The sequence below is a fragment of the Trichogramma pretiosum genome, unplaced genomic scaffold (assembly GCF_000599845.2).
Source record: "Trichogramma pretiosum strain Unisexual culture from Peru unplaced genomic scaffold, Tpre_2.0 scaffold1, whole genome shotgun sequence".
NCBI classification, from domain to species: domain Eukaryota; kingdom Metazoa; phylum Arthropoda; class Insecta; order Hymenoptera; family Trichogrammatidae; genus Trichogramma; species Trichogramma pretiosum.
Window position 1 is genome coordinate 1,302,310 of NW_019641703.1, and position 16,177 is coordinate 1,318,486.

At 41.7% G+C, this 16,177-nt stretch overlaps 1 protein-coding gene across 1 annotated transcript; it reads right to left on the bottom strand.

Moving 5' to 3' along the window:
* Positions 1 to 7,985: 7,985 nt before the first annotated feature.
* On the bottom strand, positions 7,986 to 10,670 carry LOC106653152 (forkhead box protein D3-like). Its single transcript, XM_014372448.2, has one exon. It carries the CDS (start codon positions 10,221 to 10,223, stop codon positions 8,322 to 8,324), a length of 1,902 nt encoding a protein of 633 aa, XP_014227934.2. The 5' UTR covers positions 10,224 to 10,670; the 3' UTR covers positions 7,986 to 8,321.
* Between the last annotated feature and the right edge of the window lie 5,507 nt (positions 10,671 to 16,177).

Below are 16,177 nucleotides of genomic sequence, written 5' to 3' on the forward strand. Positions count from 1 at the left end.
CCAAAGGACCGTACACGAGGGTCGCAAAGATTATGCATGCGACAAGTGCGAGAAGAAATTTACACATAGTCATCATTTGCTAATACACAAAAAGACGATTCACGAAGGTCGAAAAAATTTCGCATGTGACATGTGCGAGAAAAAATTCGGACAAAAATCAAATTTGCTTGTCCACCTTAAGACACTACACGAAAGTTTTAAAGATTTTGCATGCAACTATTGCGAGAAGAAATTTGGAGTAAAATGTAATTTGCTCATCCACCTAAAAACAGTCCACGAAGGTCGCAAAGATTACGTATGTGATAAATGCGAAAAACAATTTGGGCAAATATCGCATTTGATCCGCCACCAACAGATAGTACACGATGGTCGCAAAGATTATGCATGTGACAAGTGCGAAAAGAAATTTGGGTTTAAACATAATTTGCTCTTGCACCAAAAAACAGTACACGAAGGTCGCAAAGATTACACATGCGATCAATGCGAGAAGAAATTTGGACAAAAAGTAGATTTGTTCAAGCACCAAACAAATATCCATGAAGGGCGTAAAGATTTCCCATGTGACCAGTGCGAAAAGAAATTTGGACAAAAAACGCATTTGATTAGGCACCAAAAGACAGTTCACGAAGGTCGCAAAGATTTTGCATGTGACAAGTGTGAAAAAAAATTTACACAAAAGGTGAGTTTGCTAACCCACAAAAAGATAATCCATGATAGTCTCAAAGATTATGCATGCGACAAGTGCGAGAAGGCATTTGGGTTTAAACATCATATGCTTGTGCACCAAAAAACACTACACGAAGGTCGCAAAGATTACGCATGTGATAAATGCAAGAAGAAATTTGGGGTTCGAAGCAATTTAATCGTACACCAAAAGACAGTCCACGAGGGTCGCAAAGATTACGAATGCAAGAATTGTGAGAAGAAATTTCGTTTTAAGAAAGATTTGTTATGTCACCAAAGAACAGTTCACGATGGTCAAATTTCGCAAGTAACTGGCGCGAGCAAAAATTTAGAGAAAAATCGAAATTAATCAGATACCAAAAGACGATTCACGAAGGTTGCAAAGATTTTGCTTGCGAAAAATGCTATAATAAATGATGATTGACAATTCAAATATGTATGGGTATTTATACATTTGTTTTTCTAAAATTTCAATAAAAATTGTGCCGAAATGATTGCGCATTACCTGAACCTCGGGCTTTCATTTGTCTTTACATGTCCATTACTGTCGTGGTGGTGCTTTATTGTTAAACTAAACAAAATTTCGCTAACTCTTAATGGCCACTCTCCGTAAATTTTCGGCTACTTAGTTTCAGCAGCTGTTCATTAGATCGACCGAAAGTTTTTTTCATGTCTTGTTTGGAGCTACGAAAGGGGGCAAACTTTCAGATAGATACTGGATTTTTGAAAAACTTTACGCGATGATATGCTGAATTCAACAATTATGAGCTATTGGAAGATTTTGACGAGCTTGTGGAAAGACTGACTATTTCTGCTATGAAAGACGTGATCGATAATAGCAATAAGTTTTTATCGAAATAACCAAAGAAAAAATCATTTAACAATTCAATTTGAACCAAAAATGTTTTCTCTTCAAAATTAGTAAAAGCTCTCGTAATTTTTTTCTTTTTTTTTAGTATTTTTATCAATTCAAAATCTTATATTAATGATTTTCGAAAGTTTACGTAGGCGGCCCTTTTTCTAATCCGCCACTGCTGGTAGAAATGCCCAACTTTTTATAGCTAGTTTTTGCCCAACGCAACAGTTTCTCGGACTTGAAAGAACCATCAGGGTTGGAGATCCAATTATTCCATCATTTTTTTCAACAATTTATAGCTAAGTAAATGCTGTAGGATTGTAATTGATAATGATCAAATTCTATAACCCGTACTTTGACTTATACCGTTATTTTGACTTTGTCACTTACAGGTTTACACATAAAGGTATTTGCCATTTAGTAGTAGAGTCTTTAAGTACTATCTATTTCACATAGTTGAAAATAGATCTAAACTTGTTTGAAAAATTAGATTATTATTTTGAGGTCAGTCGAAAGGTGAAAAATTTAGATTTTATTTAGATTTTAGATTTTATTTTAGATGGTCATTTCTTGGTCATTAAGGTCATTATTAATGTTGAACTATTCTTTCAGGGATTGATCACTTTTATTAGTTGGTTATTGATTAATTAAAAATATTATAAAACGGGTAAATAAACATAACTAAATTAGATGTATTTAACATGCATTCTCACAATTTCATGAGATTAAATACTTGAAATGTAATATTTTCGTTTCCTTAATATGGCAGCAAGGTGTGATAAAATGTACGTACTTAATCTCATTTTTTCATTGAACATTAACATAAATAGTACATAACGAAAATTTGTTCAATGATCATAATAAAAATTGTAATTTTAAAAATTGTCATTTTCACATCGGACGCAGTACTTGTTCCTCCCAAAGATAGATCTTTTTATTAATCGCGCGATAAGCAGTCGATCGTACAAGAATTTCGATTCGAATTTCTCAAGGTGTTAATATCGAATGCCGCTCTATTGTACTGCACTTATAGGCAATTTCAATGCTTGATCCTCCGCACAAACGCAGGCATTAACGCGCCTCCTCCAATTTGTTTCCTGATATTGTGTAGACAAGATAGACAGACACGCCGACGATTATTGCTTCCGACTTGCGGAACATAATAAAAAAAAAGAAGAAAAAAAAATATCACCAAGTATTAACGTGCTCAAGTACCAATAAAATTCGCATTGTAAGCAACAACAGGCCTAACACAAAACCATTAAGCGGCCGCTTATATATATACGGTGTATGGCGCGAGGCTAGGCTAGCTATAGCGCACGGATGTAACCCAATATTTTCACCTTCTCTTCCTTTTTGGATTGGGCATATCAAGTGTATCGAATGTTGAAAAAACGGAAGTAACCACTATATACTCGCCTCAGTTTCAATAGTCGTATCGTATTTATGTGTACAATGCGCCGCGCGCCGCATATATATACTCTGCATACGCACAATGTGTATATTAAAAAGCTGCCTTTTATAAACGCGCCCGAAGTGAGAGAAGGCAGAAAAGTTGTGTCTCTCATACGCTACTCCCTCACCTGGAGAGATGCGCAAAATTTCACCTCGATTCACGAATTCGTTCGACGATTTTCTCGATATACGAAATAATCCTATCCATTCATCTCTTAATATAAAACTCGATATTTTTCACATATTTCTCGAAAAATTTCGTGCAAGTACATAATTCTCACGGCCGCGCGTTAAAACCTTTAGACACTTACTTACGGGTATTAACGAGAATTTTCTTCAGGTGTATGACACAATGGGTATAGCAAGTCGAAGAAAAAGGAACGTATTTCGGTAGCGCTTAAGGTCTTGATAATCTCGACAAGGGTTTTTATATTTTCTCTCCTTTTCTCGGCTCTTCGCGCCTTTGGGCGACAAAAAAAAAGGAGAAAGAAGAAGAAGAAGACGAGAAGGAGAGAAAAAAAGTTGACGCGCTCGCGCGCATGTAACGCGACAAAGTGCTCAATTTCTATTATGTTTAATTTGATAAAAAAAGAAGCGGTCGCACGCACAGTGTACCCACACACACACACACACACACACACAGTGAGAAGACGCGAGAAACTGTATATAATTCCCAACGTATGAAACGAAATTGCATTACAAGATTTCGTCCGTAAGATTACTCAGCGACCGACTCGGAGTACGCATAGAGGAGTTATAGTAGCCTATTTGACTGGAGGGTTTTTATTCGATTAATAAGATTTTCCATCCGACAGCATAAACGGCGTAATTCGAGTATATATGTATGTGCGCGGCGCGGGCATTGAGGCTCTAGTCGTACATACAACGCACACCGACTGATCGCATTATATGTTATTGTAACACACTTCGCACATAGAGAGAGCGAGAGAAGAGATGCGTTCGCATGTTGTAGTACATGTCTCTGATTCATCGTACAAAAACTTTCTTGTAAGTTAGCAGTAACATATGCCCTTTCAATTCCAAGGTGTGCTGCTGCTGCTGCTGCTGCTGCTGCTGCTGCCACTGTGCTGAGGGCTCGCTGCTGTCGTACCTCGAGGTGTAATTTTTCTCGATCTTTTTTTTAACACCACCACTCGAGGGTCGGCCAATAGTGTCGCGCAATAATAATTGCCAGAATTACGCGGAGTGCGTAAAGTTCGTAACATCGTAGGCCGATGATGCGTCTGTGCTGCTGCACTCGAGCGCGAAAAGCTGAGAGGTTCAATCGAAGAAAATTTACTTATGTACTTTTTTTTTGACGAGGGTTCAATGAAACACGCTACCATTGGACTATATATGGGGCAAATTTCCTGAAGTGTCCTAGCGCTCTGCCGCACGGCATTTTTTGGCCGAATCACTCAATTTCTAACTCGCTGTAAAAGTATCAAAACGCCCCTCAAAAAAATAACTAACTAATGATTTCGATAGGAAATTTCTTCAGCTTTCCGATGGTGAGGTCCAATTTCCTGGAATTTTCCATTTTCACCCGGAAAATTGTCATTGAACATTCAGAGCTCAATATCTTGAAAAACGCCACTTTTTTTGCTTTTTTTATCATTTCAATCGAAAGATGAGGTCTTTTTACATCGGATATGGTAGTTTTCAGAGTGTATTTTTGATGAAAACTAAGGAAAATACGGGAGGTTTTAGTTAGCGCTCGGCCGCTCGGCGTGATTTCCAGCCTTGCGCGGCTCGCTGTAACATGTAACTCGCTCTTATGAGATAGTGATTTGGCTGGAAAAATAAATAAACATATAGTTTCGATAGGAAATTTTCTCAGCTTTTTCATGGTGTAGTTGGATTTTCCAATAATTTACATTTTCACCAGAAAAAATGGACTTGAAGGTTTATTTTCTACTTTTTCTAATGAAAATGTAAATTATTGGAAAATCCAACTACACCATGAAAAAGCTGAGAAAATTTCCTATCGAAACTATATGTTTATTTATTTTTCCAGCCAAATCACTATCTCATAAGAGCGAGTTACATGTTACAGCGAGCCGCGCAAGGCTGGAAATCACGCCGAGCGGCCGAGCGCTAACTAAAACCTCCCGTATTTTCCTTAGTTTTCATCAAAAATACACTCTGAAAACTACCATATCCGATGTAAAAAGACCTCATCTTTCGATTGAAACAATAAAAAAAGCAAAAAAAGTGGCGTTTTTCGAGATATTGAGCTCTGAATGTTTAATGACAATTTTCCGGGTGAAAATGGAAAATTCCAGGAAATTGGACCTCACCATCGGAAAGCTGAGGAAATTTCCTATCGAAATCATTAGTTAGTTATTTTTTTGAGGGGCGTTTTGATACTTTTACAGCGAGTTAGAAATTGAGTGATTCGGCCAAAAAATGCCGTGCGGCAGAGCGCTAGGACACTTCAGGAAATTTGCCCCATATACCTTGTATAATAGCCACTCGGCCCAATTATTAAATATATATTCTCTCGTCGAGTGATTTTGACTTTGACCGAGGCGCTCGCGCGACAACGACGTCTTCTTCATCTTCTTATTCTTCTTCTACTTCTTCCTCTTTTTCTTCTTCTTTTTTTGTTCCCCTCTATACATACACACAACACAAGCTGTATGTATACATTTGTACCCGAAGACGCGATGAATCAAGGGCTGGTCATGTATTATAATATATCCGCACTGACCAAAAGTTTTTATTATTCTGTATAGAGATGTATAACGGCAATGACTCGTGCGCGACAAACGATTCGGTGTATATTATTATTAAAGTGTGCCGCGTAATTTTCACGGAATCGTGTGTGTGTGCGCTGCGACGACGGTGAAGACATAATTATTATATTATTTAAACGTATGTATGATACGACGACTTACGAGTCAAGCGCGCGCGAGGCACTTGTCGTGTTTTCAAATGTTTAATTTCCGCACGATTATTAAATTTATTAAATCGCGAGCGCGCATACGACGGAATTTAGCTTTTTGCTATTGTGCACGATACCGAGGCATGAGTGTGCACGACTTTGATATAAAGGAGTGAGAGAGATCTATTTTCGTCGGAGGGATTTTTACTTGTCGAGCTGTAAATTCAATTGTATATCAATTGACGGTTTATTTCAGATACTAAATTAGGTATTTATTGACCGGTACGGGAGCGTGAGTAATAGAAATATTCCAACAAGTCACTCGTGTAAAAAATGTGAATGGATATTATAATTGTATATCGTTCGCGACAATTTGTTTGCTTCCATATTACAAAATGGATAATTTGTTATATTGTTTAATTATTTTGTGTATGCGTATTTTTGATTATACTGGCTTTGTGAATGCTTACCTTCATTTCATTAAAAATAATAATTATGTCCAATGCGTTTGTATGAACCAACGATTCAGCTAGGCTTTATCTTTATATTTATGGGTTGAAACGAAATTTAAAGAGCTACCGAAGCTACAGTAAAAAAAAAATTTTCAACAAAATTTTCTTGGATTTCAGCTGATTTTTTAAGACTCAATTTTTGTTTTTCCATCAACCTCTGCATGAACAAGAAAAATTGAAATTGGTAAATTTGCTACTTGCGTTTCAGAAAATGTGAATTGAACTTCAGTTTCAATTCTTTCAAAACCGTGATGACTTTCTTTGGTTGCAGAGTATTACGTGAATATTTTCATTTTGTTGTTCTAGATATTTACTAAGCTTTTGAAACAAATATCTAGTACAAATCTCAGAAAACAAATTTGAAAATTTTCATTTTTTACCGTAGCTTTGGTAGGTCTTTAATTTTTTTTTAAGTCGTAGTTAATTTTGTCGTTGATTGGGTCGAGTTAGTCGTGATTGGAAAGCTGTGAAATATTATTTCTTAAACTGATACTGTAACGAAAATTCATATAAAGATACCAAAGTACATCAAGATTTTAACTTCATGTTTCTTTTCAATTAATATACAAGGAAATATCAAAAGGTGGCAATCCACGAATATTATTTTCAAAAAATTAGAAATTTGGAAAACGTATTAGATAATTTTTATTTTTTCTCCGATCATGGTACACCCTTAAAATTATATTTTCTCATTGTGAATCAAAAAAATCCCATGCTACGTCCAATACTTTAAATTGATATTCTACGTTGGTAAAAAAAAAATTTGTCGTCAATTTTTCAGTAATACATTTCGGTATATACCCACCCTGTCCCAAAAATAACACCTCGACAGAGGCGACAACGATTCAGGATAAACGATTGCGATAGACTCCCCCCATGTGCCGTGTACCTTTCGAAACCAGTAGCCATGTTTACTTTTTTTTTTTGGATGGAGCAACCGGAACGTTTAATACAGTGTGTAGCACGATGTATGTAGTAGGAAGTCGGACGTATATATGTGTATATTATAAACCCTCGTATTACCGTTTCGTCGTCAAAATGGAATCACTGCATCGCACATACTGTGTATAGCATATACGCATGCAGACCGCACATATGGGAAAGGATCGTAGCCAAAATGAGAGAATCGAGACAGCATTAATATATATAAATTTATAACAGAATCTATTATTTCAATTGAATCTTATACATTATACAATTTACAAGTTTCGCTAGATTTATGTACAACATTATTATAACGATATAGCTCACAGATTTTTCATTATTGTTCTCTTCGTCTTATCATTAATTCTTTTATTTTTTTTTGCTTTTTTCCGAGCGCAATACAAAAAAAAAAAAAAATTACACTTATTATTTATACACGTATATAAAGCTTGTTACAGCCAGATCGTTATACAATTAGTTCTTGACGTATAAGCTGAGACGCTTAGGATTCGCGGCGCTGCTGCTGTTATACGACATCGTTTATTTATCTTATTATTATAATTATATTATTATTATTATTGAAACGTCGATGCGAACGCGCAAATAATTTATTCATTCATTTATTTACATATAATACGACGATGTTCGCTGTTTTTTTTACATAAAAATCGAAATGTATAGTTATTTACAATAATTTTTTCGGAGAAAGAAGTGTGTGTAAATCGTACGAGTTAATATTTTTTGATACGATGAAAATTATTACGCACGATTATCGATTGTTTATTGCGAGTGCGTATGTGTATGTATCGTATAGTTGAGACAACAAACTCTCTTCCTCTCTTCCTCTTTCTCTCTCTCAACGTCTCATTGTCTTTGTCATTTTATTTTCTTACTTTTTGCCGCTGACTCGCACCACCGCGACGCAGCACGAGAAAGAGAGAAAGAGAGAGAAAGACGACGACGACGACGACGAGAGATAATTGCTGGCACACGACATATGTAGTTAGCTCTGATGAGTCGCCAGCGCGGCAAAAGGTTTAACGAGGAATGACGAGGATTTGTCGTCAATTTGTGTCTGTTGCTGATGCTGCTGCTCGGCCGGACTCGACTTGGGCGACTGTGACTCAGGACTGCTGCAGCTCTCGGTTCTTGACGTCGACGCCGTCGTCGTCGTCGTTGGCGTTGGCGTCTGTTTGCTACTGTTTCGCTGCTGTTGTTGAATCATTTGATGTTGTTGTTGCTGCTGATGATGATGGTGCATAAAGGTCTGCTGCTGATGAAAGGCCAGATTCCTCAGCGTCGCGTAATAATCCTCGGCGGCGAAGGCCGAAGAATTGACGCTGGGTGGAAACGACGCTTGATGCCGATGATTACTCAATGTAGTACCCGTCGTCGTGGTACTCTGCAACAGTCTCTCGACGGAAAAAGCCGAACTCGTCGGGGTTGCTGCTGCTGCCGTCGAAGGAGCTGTCGGTGGCGGTGGTGGTGCCAGCTGAGCTTGCGGCTTGAACGGTAGCGAACTCGCCGCGGTGGTGGGACACGCGAACGGCGAATTTCCACCAGCAGCGCCGGGCCTCGATTGCTGCTGCTGAAGGTACTGCAGATTGAAGCTGTGCCAGGCCGGTACCACCGGCACCGTAGCCGCCGCAGCAGCAGCGGCCGCAGCCACGGCGGCCTGATGCATCGCCACCGCGGCCGCGGCAGCCGCGGCCGTCGCCGGTACCGGTGCTCCGTGATGATGATGCGGATGGTGCGGATGATGAGGATGATGATGCGGATGATGAGGATGATGCGGATGATGGTGCGGATGATGATACTGCGAGCCGTACAGATTTCCCAGCAGAGCCGTGCGCTTGAAGGCGGCCAGTCGCGATCTCGATGCGGCCGGGGTGCGCCGCCTCAGTTTGCCCGTGGTGCCGCCGATGAATACGTCCTCGCTGCTCGGATCCAGCATCCAGTAATTGCCCTTGCCCGGATCGTCGTAGTGTCGCGGCACCTTCACGAAGCACTTGTTCAGGCTCAAATTGTGCCTGATGGAGTTCTGCCAGCCCTGCTTGTTGTTCTCGTAGTACGGGAAGTTGCGCATTATGAACTCGTAGATGCCGTTGAGGGTCAGCCGCTTCTCCGGACTGTGGCGTATGGCCATCATGATGAGGGCGTTGTAGCTGTAGGGTGGTTTCTGCTGCGACGGCGACGACGAGGTCGACGTGGACGTGGAGGTCGTCGAGGTGGCCGTTGTCGCAGTTATCGAGGAGCTTCCACCAGCGTCGATCAGCTGCTGCTTCTTCTTCGCGACTTTGCCGAAATCGTGATTGTTGCGACTGTCCTCGTCGTCCTCGTCCTCGTCGTCGTCCACGTCCACGTCGACGTCCACGTCGTCGACGACGATCATCTTGTTGGCCTTGGAGCTGCAGTCGAGCGGCGGCGGTGTGGCCACCGGCGAATTGCAGCCGCCGGTTATGTCGAGATCCAGGCTCGACGACTCGCCGTCGTCGTCAGGGCTCTCGAGCTCGGGCGACGACGAGCAGCCGCTCATGCGCGATCTACGTCGTTGACGTCGATGATGATGATGATGATGATTGTGTAACGACCTATCGACCCCGTTATTACCGTCGTTATGATTATTGTTGCTGTTGCTGATGCTGTTGTTGTTGTTATGGTGGTGGTGGTGATCGTCGACGCTGGCGGTTACAGCCGCGGCGGCGTTATCGGCGGTCGAGGCATTGGTATTGGCGCAGGCCTCGGGGACGAGGTCGCGTATGCTGAAGTTGCTCTTGAAGCCGCTTCTGCGCTGAAGCACCAGTGTCGTCGTAGTCGTCGTCGCACCGCCAGAGGTTGGCTGTTGCTGTTGCTGCTGTTGTGCGGTCAATTGATCACCGCCGCTGGGTAATGCCATGTTGAGCATATTTCGCGCGTGTATATAATTTACGAAACGCGCAAGTTTATATCGATCGATATATTAATATATAATTGGTAGCGATGATATAACGGATGCACTCGCGCGCACATGCACACTCACACTTGGGGGGTGTTTTATACGCACGAAATATCACATAATCACATAATCATTTTGTCGCAGTGAACGACTCCGTTTTTCTCTCTCTCATTTTTTTGAACTATCAATTGCACGCCACATTTACATCAATTATTTTCATCATTATCCGCTGCTACTACTACTACTACCTCTCGAGCACACTTTATATCACACTCTTTTAGTATATACTGCATGCACTTTCCTCTCGTAAGAATTTATGGCCTCTCTCTCTCGCGCTCGGCATCGAGCGGCGCGTCGAGTTTATATGATGAATGAACGAGAAGAACTGAGCATCGTCGGCACTGAGCAGCAGCAGCAGCAACAAAACAGCGCACAGCGCGCGACGATCCAGAAAACTGGGCTGGTCTCGCGTGTGCGAGCTTTTATCGCATCGTAGTAGCAGCACACAGTATACGGTACAGTATTCGACATATATATGCTGCTGCTGCCGTCGTGCACAGCAGTTCTCGCGCTCGTTGGGCGGTAGCGGCGAGCTCCGCCCCTTCGAGGGTGGGCCCCGTGTGCGCCGATGTGACGCTCGCGCGCCGCGCGCCGGGGCCAATCGTCGGGCTGGGCGGCTGGGGCGGCCTGGATCGACTCGCGGCCCCGGCAATGGTCGGATGCGCGAATCGTTACTGTTGCCGATGCATATAAGGCCAACTGGCCAATGACACGGCCAGCCCAGGCCGAGAGACAGAGACGTTCGGCTTTGCACGTTGCACCGCTGCTATATTTATATATGTGTATATAATCGAATGTTGTAGTAGGCCTTATATACACACACGCACGAGGAGGTACTATATCACATGTCGCCCAGTGTGAGACACGCTCGGCGTGCAACCAATCTCTCGATATACGCGTCTATATATGTATGTGTATGCGTGTGTAATCGTTTATATATGTCTCAATAATACTTATACGTGTTTGTATGTATATATATGCTTTATTACGGGGCCCATACGTGTGCATTCGACTGCGCGCACGCATACACGTATATGTGCCGAAATGATTTTTTTTTTTTCACTTTTTAAACCGAGTCACTACGCATGAATAGAGATTATACGGAGAAAAAGAGTGTGTGTGTGTGCAAAAAAAAAGGAGCCAATGTATATAAAGATGTACACACATACAGAGCAACAACAACAACGGCTGCTGCTGTTGGCTTTTACTGTACTGCGCTATACACAACAAACAAATATTTCCCATCATCCGCATTGAACCTTGCGGTCTATAGAGTGGTAACAGTTTAATGAACATGTTACAGATGCTCGATTCAACTGCTGCTGCTGCTGCTGCTGCTGCTGTTTTCTCTTCTTTTGCGCGCTGGCCCTTCGCTTTATACGTGTGTGAATGTGTACTCGCGCGTGTGTATGTATATAACATGACTTTTAGCGCGCGGCGGCGGTGGCGGTGGCGGCACAACGGCAGTCATCGCGCACATTGAAAAGCCAACAGTCAGCAGCGGCAGCGGCCACTGCCTTTTATAATACTTACAACAAGCTGCAGCAGCCCGTCGTCGCGCGTAGGGCATACATAATCGTGTAATCCCACTGTTTACACCGTTTCGGGCTCTGCTCCGATCTCTCTCTACTCGGTCATAATCTGCTTCCTGTCCTAATATTTTCCGTCCTTCTCCGCTTGAACTTTACATCTTCTTCCTTTCTCTCTCTTTCTTTTTTCGGGGGGCGAATTTAAGGAATGCAAATAAAAATGTGTATACGCAATCATCGTCGCCGCGACGATCGTATACATATGCAGCCCAACTCTTCTCTTCTCGTTTTATTGCCAGCGACGATCATCATCATCCGGATGATCTAATATTTTCGTCGCGCGCCACGCACTACATAAGGTTTAATTGTCGCGGATGGGGATTCGTCATTTGTACACTACTGTGTGCAGCGCATACGCACCAACGATGATTGTTACATATACTACTACTTACTTGCTTACTTACTTGCTTACTTCTTCGTCGTCTCTTTATCGCTCGTCGAGTCTCGTGGACTTGGTATTTAATCGAGGGCCCTGCCTGTAGCATAAAGCAGCTCGCATATATACACACTCAGCTGTATAATCAAGTAAAAATGCGTGCCGAATGAATCATGAATTTCCGAATACGCATTATATACATATACATATAGGTTCGAGGCAGTACTGGACTGTTGAGCTTATTATTATACGCGCACAACGTCATATACGTATGAATGTACTGTGCATGTACTACTCCCTGCAGCGCGCGGAGCACGTATTAAATATCGGATGACCGCGTCCTTCTGTTTTTGTTCATCATCCTTTTTTTCTCTCTCTCGCTCTCCTTTTTTTTTTACTTGAGCGCATAATCTCTTTAAGGTGTATACACACACACGCACACACACGCAAGGATATTCTAGACGTCGTATACCTATAAGCTGCACCACTAAATACTCTTAAGACCGGGCAATGCGCCCGATAAACACGCGCTAGTCCCCGGTGTTTCGTGTTCTCTCATATAATAAACTCCGAAAAAATTAGCAATCGATCGATATAATCCCCTTTACCGGGTAGCAAAAAAAAAAAAATTAAGAAGAAAAAATTTCGATCAACCCTTAAAATATTATAGAGACGTATATTCCTCGATTCCTGCAGCCGCATTACATATATTATTGGCTCTCTTACTGTCGCACCGCACCGCACCGCTGCTGTTTGTCATTTGTAGTATAGGTACATCTCTATTCCAGAAGCGGCAAACGACTTTTGAGAATTCGAGAATAAAAAGCCCAAAAAAAAAGGTACAACTTTACGTCTTCATTCGTTTTGATTGTTCGCACATTTACGCACATGTGTGTATACACCTATGTATATAATAATAACACACGGCAGCAGCAGCAACATCACACGCAGCGGCTCTTTTTCTCTCTCTCTTTCGGTCTTTTTTTCCGTTGGATGCGCTTGTAAAAGGTAGCGTATACACAAATATATATACATACACAAACGTGCGTTTTACAAGGGTGTGGCGATGTTATGTATAGGCAGGCAGCACACCGCACTACGGCATGCTTCAATAAGTATTGGAGAACGCGCGCCGCCGTCGCGCTTAGCTTTTGCCCGCGGAGCTTTTACAACGCGTATAGTATACACACAAATACAGGCGTTAAATCAAAATGTATTAGAGTCAAAATCGGGACTTTGACCAAATACAGCGTGCAGAAAGAGAGAGAGAGAGAGAGAAGAGAGAGAAAGAAAAGAGAGAGAGAGAGACGCCTATATAACTAGCCAGCTCAGCCGCCACAGAAGTCAATGCTGTGTGTGCATGCCGCATATAGCATATAACACACGCAGCATTATGAGGAGGGGGATAAATCTTTTTCTCGTTGACAATTAAATAAAGAGAGGCCTGCCCGCGCGCGCGCGACCGAGAGCGAGCGTCACGATGAATCTGTCTTGCTCGCGCTCGATCTGCAAAAGAGAGAGAGAGAGAATAAATTACGCTACAATAGAAAGCATGCGGAATACATAACTCGAAGAGCATCCAGAAATCCGCACCGATCATCATCGTTTTCATTATTATCATTATTATTATTATTTAGATGTCTTTTCTATGCCTCGGCCGACCTATTATGTACTCGTGTGTAAGCTGCGCGCCGCTCGAGAAGTTTTGCGGCTTTTTGCCCGCGTTATATTTTGGTCTCTTTTCTCTCTCTCTCTCTCTCTCTCTCTGTCTCGTATCATTAAGCGACGATTATGTAAGCGCAAAACAAACATAATACAATATAATGCCCCGTGTGCGTGTGTGTGCAGGAATGTCTGTTATAGTATAGTAGTATAAATATGTACGACTAGTTATGCGCCAACGCGCGCGCATGTGAGAGAGAGAGAGAGAAAGAGAGAAAAGAGAGACAACCCCTCGTTTTGCCACACCCTTTCAGAGATCCTATTATGCTCTACATACCTATACTGTTTTGGATCGCATCGTGGTATCATGACGCGCGGATTCGTCGGATGATACGGGCAGCATCAGCAGCTTTGATTCTATTATGCATATATGGTGCGGGATTGCGTGTGTCACCACGAGCAAGTAGATGTGGCCCCGTTTTTATATTATATTATACGTATAATAGTTTTGGGCCCCGAAAATATTGACGAAACAAAACGAAAGGTATAATACCGTATGCGGATCATAATATTTCTCACGCGCGTTGCGTTGTAATATGAATTGATAATTTTTTTTTCTTGGTCTTCTTTTCGTCTCTGAAAAATCGTTAACAATTACATGCCGCGTTACGTATACAATGTACACACATCGTATAATGTAGAAGAGGCTGCGCAATTTATGAAACGGTGTTACACTCATAATAGCGTTTTACGTGTGTATCGCAACGTGTCACAGCGATCCGAGACGAGTAATTGATGACTTTTCATCAAGTTTGATGCGCGCATGCAAGTACACTACTTTATAGTACACGTAGCGCAGAGCGCGGCTTCTCTTCTTCTACGAATCGACCTGGAAAACGCGACGGTCTAAAAAAAAATCTCGTTATTGAATAAAATCGCTTTTATCCAAGGAAAAAAAAAATGAAACTAACTCGTCAAAGTTGTGTCTTTTTTTTTATTGTCAGACAGCGCCGTTTCACTGCCACTGCTGCTGACGTTCGCTCTTGGAAGAAACAAGTTAGAACGTATTAATCGATCGATTTTTCAGGTATAAATGAAAAAAATGAGCAAACACACGATGAACGATGGGCCTCTGCTCAACACGCATTATAATAATATATAAATATACGAAACATAACACAATATTTGCGTTGTAAATGCCGCGCGCGATGCCCCGAGATCACTACAGGTGTCCCGCGGGCACACGCGATAAGCATCGCGGGGCGCGACGACGACGACTATATTCGATCTTACATACACACACACGCGTAAAATAAAACAAAAGCTCGGCGACGGGGCGCAGTAGCAGCTCTTCGTGGCGAATACATTATAAATACAAGTGTTTCCTTTTTTTTCTCTGCTCTCTCTCTCTTCTTCCTTCGCATCTCACTCGCTCTGATTCTGAAAAGTGAATCTTGTCACGTAGATCAATAATAACAGTCTGGAGCGAGTGCGCGATGGGTATCTCTCAACGCGATACAAGTGGATTTTCGGCATTCTGCACACTCGCAAGCACCAGCATAGACACACACAGCTACGCGTATGATCTTTTAAAAAAGAAACGCAGTTTGTGGGTATAAACACTTATCGCTTTAAATCTCTCTCTCGGTCGTTCGTGAGACATTTAAACGAACGTTTACGTGTATAGATGGTGTATAATTATCAAATTCACGATGCTCGATGCATCGATCAAAAATTAATATTTCACGCGTTAAATTTCGTCGTATTCCGTTATCTATAATATGCAACGAAAACGATTATGAAAAATGTGTTCGACGTGAACAAAAAAGATTTTTATCTCTGTATTATGTTTTTTACGGGGGTCTCTCTCTCACATTGTGAAGCATTTTAGGGACTCGTGACTTCTCATAATTCTGCGCTCGCGGGTTGGATATGAATGAAAAAAAAAAAGAAAAGAAGTAAAAGAGTAAAACTGATGGATGGGACGGTGTAAACATCGACGTTAATACTTATTTACATACACTCGAACGCGCACAAGAGCCACCAGTTATAAGAGAACAGCAGCAGCAACAGCAGCAGCAGCAGAGATTTAATTCTTATTCGAGCGATATACTACACACGACCTTTTTAACGTGCACAAATACATGTGTGCACGTGTGTTGTTAACCGCCTCGATACGCGGTTAAAGGCAATGTAATCGAGTTACGAGGGTGAATTCAATTGACGATCGTTCAGTT